We start from the raw sequence: 9252 nt of genomic DNA, 5'->3' as shown, positions 1-9252 counted from the left end.
TAACCAATTGTACCAGTACAAAAACATATCATCCATTTTGTAACAGGATCACAGACTAAGATCTAGAAAGGGACTTTATCAATCTCATGGAATCTGAAGCCCTCATTTTACATAAAGATATGAAAACTGAAGTTCAGGGGAAAATAGTGACTTGTCCAAGGTGACACCGATACTGAATGGGAGATGCAGTATAACTCCAAATTTGTCACTCTAATAACGCCAGTATGTAACACAAAATAAGTTCCAAATAATCAGATATGCCATGATGTGTACAAGTGAATATGTTTTATTAAATGCATACTAACATTTTCTATATTATGTGAATATACATAATAAATTAAAACGTATATATATTAAATATAGACATGATATCAGAATGTAATTTTTTAAGGTGGGAAATTAAGACCAACCCATTTTTTTAAAGTCTCTTTTGGTCACTCCAAATTATTATTACCCATAAAAATAATGTAGTACTGATTTTTCCCTGGGGAAAAAAATTAATTCCATAGCATTGTAGTTAAGGGACATGTTTTATTTCATAGTTTTCTGCAAGCAAAGTTGCTTTGATACAAAATGAGTTCAATGATACAGTGCTACCATCCAGTCAAGCAAAAGAAAACCTCACATTGAAATGAATGCACTTTGTATTGATATTCTTATAGGATAATAGTTCTAATATCCAGAAAGTCTCTGGCCTCATTTAAAGCAATGGCACAGAAATGCTGCAAGGTATTGGAGTTTTATAGAACTGGGAAGTGCTTGAAGTTACTTCCAGAGAAGTGAGTTCTCTGACAGATTCTGTTTTTAATAACAGTAATGTGAATGTGTTTATTTCTTTGTGTTTTTGGTTTTTTGGTATGTGTACATGTATATGCATGATTGGTTTTTTTCTTTTTGTCACCCATCTTTTGCAGTTCATTTTAATAATCTTAAAATAGATCATTTTGTGTCTTTTGGCTTTTGATGGCTGTTTATGTTAGGAAAAAAAAAGATATGTCATGAGGTATCCCTAGCTGTTAGTTAATGATGCAGTGATGCGGCCCTTCTCAGTCAGGTCATAGACTTACCTGTACATACAGGAATTGAGTTTCACGTGTAAGTTCTACACATTGCTGTGTACAAATGTTAGTCTTTGTTAAAAACTCTTTCTCTTCACATGTGATGTGGTATAATCCCCAAAATAGCCAACAAAAAAAAAATATACAGGTAAAAGAGCAAGATAAATACACAAAATAAGGCCATCTGCAGAATTTAAAACTCACCTCTTGCAATATTTCACAATAATCTCTACATCATATTTTACATCTTACAAACTTAAATAGTAAATGCACAAGGAAGGCCCGTAGCAGAACCAATCGCACTATCTTTTTGTGGACTTGTCCAGTTTACTGGCAGGTGATTTCCTCTGGGGTGTGGGGATTCTGGAAGGCTTGGCTGGGGTTGATCGAGAACCTGCTCGGGGGGTTGGTCTGGTGGTCTGAGGCACAGTCTCCATATCTGAGCACACAGACTGGATTTCTGAAATATCAAAGTCAGAGGCATCGCTACCTCGGCGACTGCTTGACCTGCTCCCAGCTTTGCTCCCAGCTCGGCTTCCAGGTCTGCTAGGAGTTCTCTTGGTATCTGAGAGCAAAGAGAAGAAACATTAGTCTTGTCATATTTTGTCAGCTTCCTACAGGGAGGTCTGACATATCTGATTTCAAACACAGGTAGTCCCTTCTACAGCAGATGCCCAGTAGCCACTGGATTAATTCTATTCCATCTAACAAATATTATGCACTTACTAAAGTGCAAGACACTGAGATTACACAGATGAAAAAGAAAAAGGCCCTGTCCTCATGGATTTTACATTCTACTAGGAGGTAATAATTGACAACAACAATAATTCACTCAAATATTTGGGACCCTCTTTACTCAAAGCAATGAGAGTGTAGGTCTACCAAATGCCATCATCAGCTATCTTGGGGTGACAGAATTTGAAATATATTTGGAGTTCAAAGCAGTATGCCCAGTACATACATTCAAGTCCAGGGCTTCCTTTTTTCCCACCCTCCTCTTCATAGTTCTATTATTTATAAATGTATTTGACAGTAAACAGACATAATTAATGAGAACCTGGTTCTACACAAAAGATAACTTAATTATGACTCTTTGTTGTCATGGTCATTAACAGATTCAATGAGAAAGCTATCCTAGTCTATTTTAAAAGTATGATTCAGATGACCAGCATCTAATCTAGATACCACTTTAAAAAAGCAGGGTAATTCACTAGCTGCTCCCAAAAGAGCTCAATACAAATCTGAAGCAGACATCAGAATTGCCATTCCTCACACTAGGAGAAACCTGTCATTGAGCTGTCACCTCCCTAGGTACGCTGGGTCAGAACTGACCTAGTCATTTGCCTTTGTCACATTTGCCTTTCTACCCTTTTAGCAACATTGGTCCTATGAACATAATGAAGGTACAAAATGAGTCCCAATGCAGCCTCAATAAAAATGCCACTTAACAAATATTTTTGGCAAATGGCCAAATACCCAGAGGAAACAACTTGCTATGTACTTCCAAAAATTTTTGTAACGATTTTACTGTGTTCATTATTACACTGCTTAAAAAAAAGTTTCTAAGACCTTTTGTCATCCTAAATATTGACATAACTTAAAAATCCTATTTATACACAGCACAGAATTCTTTTATATATATACGGACACACATTGAGTTAACAACAAAAAAATATGGAGTTGAGAGTTTTACTTTGTTTTTTAAACTATGATTTCAAGAGTGTAGGGATGCCATGGTGTTTTGGATTCTTGGCTAAGGAAATGAGAGGGTAAGTGTTTTGTTTATCATTACAAAACCCCTATATGTTGGAAGCAGGACCTGAATCCTGATCTTCCTGACTCCAAGGCCAGTCTATTTTTTCACTCCATCACTGTCCCTCAAGAGTTAGATAACTCTTCAGTCTTGTCAGTATTTGCATATGCAAATTCAAGAGCATAATGCATTCTTTTAAATGTCAGCATAATTTAAAAGTTGATCAATGAGGCTCGAAACAAGTCATTTAAAATCTATAAAAGTGAGGTTAAATGGGTCTTATCAGTGACAACCAGGTGATAGTCCCAATTTAATAATGTATCACATCACAGTGAAAAAGTAAACTGTTTCCTCAGCAGAGGGAAAAAGATGCCTTAATGCCTGTGTAGAAATTGGTTTGCCTTGCTACTGTGCCATAGCAAGATATCTCTTCCTTATACATTGATTTAATGGGACTTTGCTCTTCCAAAAAATTGCTCTCACTTTCACAAGGGCCACTGGCTCTCAATGACTCAAAAGCACTCACCTGCAAACTGTGTGCGGACTCGGGCAGCTGCAGTTGTTATCAATCCACTGTCCTCCCCTGACTGGAACCCTTTCCCTGATAAATATCCTGGAAGTCGAAGCTTACTTCCCTGGATCGGTGTTCCCTGTAGTGACCAACAGAAAGCATTTCATGGTACCAGTCCTAGCCTGTGCTAATCCAACCAAAACCTTTCATTTCACAGTTCTCTTTCCCATATAGTTTCCACAGATTTCACAGGAGAAGGCAAGAAAAATAAGCAGCCAATTTCATCTAAACCAAGTGCTGGATTTTCACACCTCTTCCCTCAATTCAGTGAGAAACCTCTGAACAAAATGTGATTTTGGTGAAGGAAAAAAACCAGAACATTAAGAAAGTAAAGCCTGACCATAATGAGCAAGGCAGCTGTGACAAGAAGTCCAAGCAAATCTGTGAGTACAGCAGTGGAAGCTGCATATCCCATTAAATGTCATAAAATATGAATATGTGCATTTACTGCAGAATTTTAAAGAGACTGGGCAACCAGTCTCTTGCAGTTTGTTTGGAAATCCATGAAATGATGTTGCTGTACTTGGGTATGTGGACAGAGTATTTCTGGAGCAATGGCCTGATCACACTGAGATTTTCACACTTGATACTTAAAAGTTTAATTCAGAATTTAATATAACTATGGTCTCCACACGTATGGTAAATACCTGGGCAAAAGTGAGTGAGGCTTCTTTTAAGGTTCACACTGGAGTTTGCAGAAAGCCCAAATGAAAAAATCTTGCAAGCACAACTCCTGTATTTTAGTAAAAAGTTAAAAAAAAAACCAACTAAACCTTTTAAGCCCATTTTTTCCCTTGGATATTGGACATGTTTTCAGTGTCTCGTCCCAGAATCACATTCCCCAACCATATAGTTAAGACAAACAAACAAGCTTCTTAGAAGTGTAAGAGTTTATTTACATGCAGTGAATTATTCAAAGGGAGTTAATCTCTACAAATAGTTATGGGTACTGGTTATATTTCTCTCTATCAAATACATTTACAAAGTTCTGCATAGCATAGAAAAGATTCTTGGCTTCCAGGGTTGTCTGGATTTTCTTTTCTAGTGAGGAAATGTGGTGGGTTTTTTTTTTTTGATTAGGCAATGGGGTTAAGTGACTTGCCCAGGGTCACACAGTTAGTGTTATGTGTCTGAGGTCACATTTGAACTCAAGTCCTCCTGAATCCAGGGCTGGTGCTCTATCCACTGCACCACTTAGCTGCCCCAGTGATATTTTTATTAGCTTAATGAACTTTTCTGGTATTTTCAAAAATTAGAATGGTAATTAGATGATGTCAAATCAATTAAAATGAAAAGCACCATGACACAATATGGCATAAAATGAAACTACTTAAGAATGTAATTACATAAATGTAACCATTTAAGAAATTTTGAGAAATTCCTTAATTTATGCTACAATAGGATCTTAAGATCACAGACTTAGTGATGCAAGGGAACTTAAAAGACCAAGTACACTCCTCATTTTAAATGTGAGGAAACTGAGGCCTACAGAGATTAAGTAATTTCTTAAAGTTACATAAATAATAAGTAGCAGAGAACTGGTTCAAAAACAGGCTCTCTGACTCCAAATCCAGATTTTTCTTCCACTAAACCATTCTGCCTCTCTATAATAAAAGTTTTCTGGTAATAAAAGCATTTTCCCCAAATGTACCATATAGTTCTAAGTGAATTTTACTCAGTATAGCACCATAGATTTCAGGCTTAAAGGGACCTTAGAGATCTAATTCAAACACTTCATTTTATAAAGAAACTAAGGGATCAGAGAGAGACTAAACGACTTATCAAAATTCTCATCAGTAATAAGCAGCAGAACTAGAATTTGGACCCAGGTCAAAACCCCAAATCTAGTATTCTCTCCACCACACCATGCTGCCTCTCTAGTAGCAAAATATTTCACTAAAATCCCATACCTCATTATGACACAAAAGTGACCATTCTCCAAGGCTACACCAATGAGGTGCAAGTTCTGGCATGCCCTAATCAGCTGGAAAAGGTTTTGAGTGTGGCTTGCTGTTGTCTAAGGACTGCCCTACTTAAGTTCTGAGGGGCTCATCAGTGGAATGCTAGCCACTAAATAATGATTATTCTTGTGGGGGAGGATTATACCAACTTATGGTGCAATGCGATTTGTGTAAGTGAAGGGAGCACCCACATGAATGAATATTTTAAAGTATTAAGAATAATGGTACGTATTACACATAGACACACTTAAAGTTTATGGTGGTTAAGCTATGTGACTTTAGACAATTCACTTAAACTTGATGTTTGTAGATCCTTTCATCTATCAAATTACCCATTTCACAAGGTTGTTGAGACAGTGAAAGAAATCAAATGCTGAAAATCTATAAAACACTGTACAAATTTGACATGCAATTTTCTCTCTCTTGGATTTTATTTCTTCAACAGTAACATGAGGCAGTCTGACTAGGAAGTCTCTAAATTCCTTCTAACTCTAAAATAGGGGATAATAATCCCATGATTGTGCTGATCAGAACACATCTGGAGTACTGTTTTCAGTTTCTGGCACTGTATTTTAGGAAGGATGATAAGGATGATGTACATAAGTGGTCATGCAACATTAGGGTCATTTGAAGGAACTGGGGCCATTTCACTGGCTACAGTGAAAGGTAATATTTGATTGAGGGTAGAGAGAACCAAATTCATCCTTAAATACCTTAAAGGCTGTTATGTGGAGAAAAATATCAGAATCATTCAATTTAGCCTCAGAAAGCAGATCTGTGGAAGTTGCCAAGAGGCAAACTAAGGAAAAATTTTCTCACAATAGAGGAACAATTTGTCTCAACATGTAAAGAGCTTCTTCTCACTGAAGATCTTGAAGCAAAGACTGAATCGCCATTTATTAAGTACGCTGCAGTACAGTTACTTTTTTTGGATATGGCTGCTAAGACCTCTCCTAACTTTGAAAGAAGCAATTTTTGAAATGCAATGATTCTGTATAAAAAAGTAAGGGAATAATTATATGAGTGGTCCTTTTCATGAACTGCCAAAAATAAAGGTTATGAGAATTTTCCAAACAGTATGTTTACTTAGTCATGTGATTAGCTGCTGCCCAAGTTTGTAATAAGAGAGTAAGCTTAGTAGATAGATGGTAGATGGCTGGCTTTGGAGTCAGTAAGACCTGGATTCAACACCTGCCTCTGAAAAATTCAGTCTGTGTGAAAATGGGCAAGTCAGTTAACCTTTCTTTGCTCTAGGAAACTTTTTGAGACCAAGTAACAAATGATCTACTGATTGAAATGATGGAGAGAATTTCCATCCTGGGAGCTCTCCCAATCTAATAAAATTCCAAGTATGGACCTTTCTTTTCCCCACAAGAAAAGTATGCATTATTTTAAGAAATGTTAGTTTATTCATGCTTTAGTCTTATAAAAATTCATATGCAGTCAACTCCCTATTATCTGAATGAAAGCTATAGACTGCGTAGGTTTTGTTGACAAATTTTTATAAGAAGGACGGCTCCTCAGTAGCTAAATCACGTAAATGAAAAACCTGTCAATGTCAGATGACTTTTTTTCCCTCTTCCCATGAGACACTATTCCCCTTACATGCTGTGAATAATGGAGAGTTGACTTTGCAATAATTTCACACCTACTCCATTCACTCTATAAGCCATAGATGTCTTTGAAGACTTGTAATACAACTTTCCCCTTGTGTAATTGCAGTGATTTGGAGTAATGGTCAAGGTGCAGAAATGATCTACTAGATAGAGAACCTGCCTTTTTACTTCTCCCCAATTTCTCTTTGAGAGAAAAGTGCTATTACATAGCATTTGTCCTCTAAGTTATTCTGGCTGGCAACTTTTCTAGCTCATCAGAAATTGGATAGAAAAACATAGTTGTAAAACTTCAGGTGAGAAGATTTTCATGCCAAAAACTACACATCTCTGTGTATAAATTTTATTTTCAGTTAATTCACATGCTGCATGTTTCTTAAGAAGGTATAAAAATTTGTAAATGGATTTTGAATCACTTTTAGCCTTCAAGGGAAATACACATTCACAACTGCCAAGGTCATTCAGTGTAAGAGTGCCCTGGGTCATAGATGCCATGAGAAGCAAGAAATGCTGATTCTAATTCTTCTCACTGGTAGCCCTTCCTACAATATTATGTTTGTAAGCACAGAGAAACAGAGCAATAATTTCAAAGGTGATTAATTTCTTGAAAATGGTTTGGAGAAGAAGCTTTAGGCATAAAACTATAACACTAAACATTTTGATACAAGGAAAGAAGAACTGAAGATAGGAAAAAGGCAGAGGAAAGAAGATATTCATTCTTTAGAAGTTTAAAATGAAGGGAGTTGTGATTCCATACATACAAACCAAAAAGAGAGAGTACATATTAGTTAGTGGCCTGTTAGTTTTAAAGAAGTTGATCAGTCTAGAGTCTAGGTCCTTACTATACCTCTGCAGATGACACTTGAAAGTCTGAGGATTCTGCTGGTTTAGAAGGAGTTGACGTTTTGCTGTTTGTCAACCATGGTTTACCATAATTGCGTATTAAAGGCTGGACTATCTGTATGAAACAATGGCAAATCAAACATAAAGGACAGCAGGAGAAAAAAGCAAAACTATAAAAAAGATCACTAAAGCAAAGAGATCACATTTTGCAGTAGGAGTGGACATAATAATTAAAATAAGCAATAAGCAGAAAAGTCAGATGGCAAATCATACACAAAAATGAGCTTTTTAAAAAGGAATCCAAGTAACTGTAAATATAGCACCTAAGTAAATAGCTTTCTTTGTAACTCTAAAGGCACCATAAGAATAACATTTTTGTGCACCATTTCACACGAGAAACTGAACACTGACCAATCTAGTTTGACTCTGAGAAGATCAACTTAGCATTTGAGGTCATGATGAATCTAGTTATTCCAACAGAGAGAAAACATTTCCTGAACTGACTCCTACCTTTGGAGTGCTCATCATGGGGGCCTGAGGTGAGGCCATTTGACCAGCAGGGCTGGACATTGAAGTTGATCTATTAGGGGAAGCTCCTCTGGATGATGGTCGTGATCTCCGCCCCCTGGGTCGGAAAGCTGCCATAGCTGTCTGACTGGCACCATCCGCTAAAATGAACTTTTCACGGAGTTCCATGTTTGTTCTTCCTTTAGCTGAAGTACACATGTGAAGGGGAAAAAAAGGCATTTAACTGAAGAGAAGAAATTCAATGAGCCCATTGGTCAAAATATTTCAAGAAAATTCTTTTTCGCCATGCTAGCTCCAACCCAGCTCAACAAAAAGTCAAATGCATCACTCTATAATGCATTCCTTTTGGACACAGGCACGTACAAAAGGAGAGCGTGCTTACTCTAACACTTCACACCAGCAAGAACAACTCACTATTTAAAAGAGTCAGCATGAAAATGGAAAGCCCACATGCTAAAATATCCTTAATCCATCAGTTACTGATGCGCAGGTTTCATTACCTGTTTCACCACACTTGGATGGCTAGCCCATTAGTCAGGGACTGTGTCTTGCATGTACCCATATAGGGTAAAGAAACTGCCAGTAGTTTTAAAAATATTTCATTTATCCCATAATATTTACAAAAGAATGAGAGGTGGCTTGTTAATTGAAACTGCCACATAAAATTAAGTTACAGGTTTTTCTGCATTCAGATAAAATAGCAATATTTTCATTTGGCACCTTGACAAAGTAAGCTTTACCAACATGCAATAACAAATACCAGATCCAAACTTCAATGAAATACTCAGTGGTGCACCATTTATACAAACACATACGCACACAGAAAACATTCCACAAGAACTGGATGAGCAACGTGTTAGCACTGTATTTCATCAGTGTAGATGATCATTGTACTTGTAACACACCTTCAGCGTGTCAAATTTTT

The 9252-nt window shown here is 36.8% G+C and overlaps 1 protein-coding gene across 1 annotated transcript in view; it reads right to left on the bottom strand.

Moving 5' to 3' along the window:
- Nucleotides 1-270: 270 nt before the first annotated feature.
- DST (dystonin) overlaps nucleotides 271-9252 on the bottom strand; it is a 423773-nt gene continuing 414791 nt past the window's right edge. Inside the window, 3 exon segments of the mRNA XM_078155307.1 lie at nucleotides 271-1623; nucleotides 3338-3461; nucleotides 8310-8512. Coding sequence (XP_078011433.1) covers nucleotides 1361-1623; nucleotides 3338-3461; nucleotides 8310-8512 — 590 coding nt within the window. The 3' untranslated portion in view covers nucleotides 271-1360.

This window comes from Phascolarctos cinereus, unplaced genomic scaffold (assembly GCF_003287225.1).
Source record: "Phascolarctos cinereus isolate Bilbo 61053 unplaced genomic scaffold, phaCin_HiC Scaffold_5;HRSCAF=322, whole genome shotgun sequence".
Taxonomy (NCBI): domain Eukaryota; kingdom Metazoa; phylum Chordata; class Mammalia; order Diprotodontia; family Phascolarctidae; genus Phascolarctos; species Phascolarctos cinereus.
The sequence above is the reverse complement of the archived record's forward strand: the minus strand, read 5'-3'. Positions and strand labels throughout refer to the sequence as shown.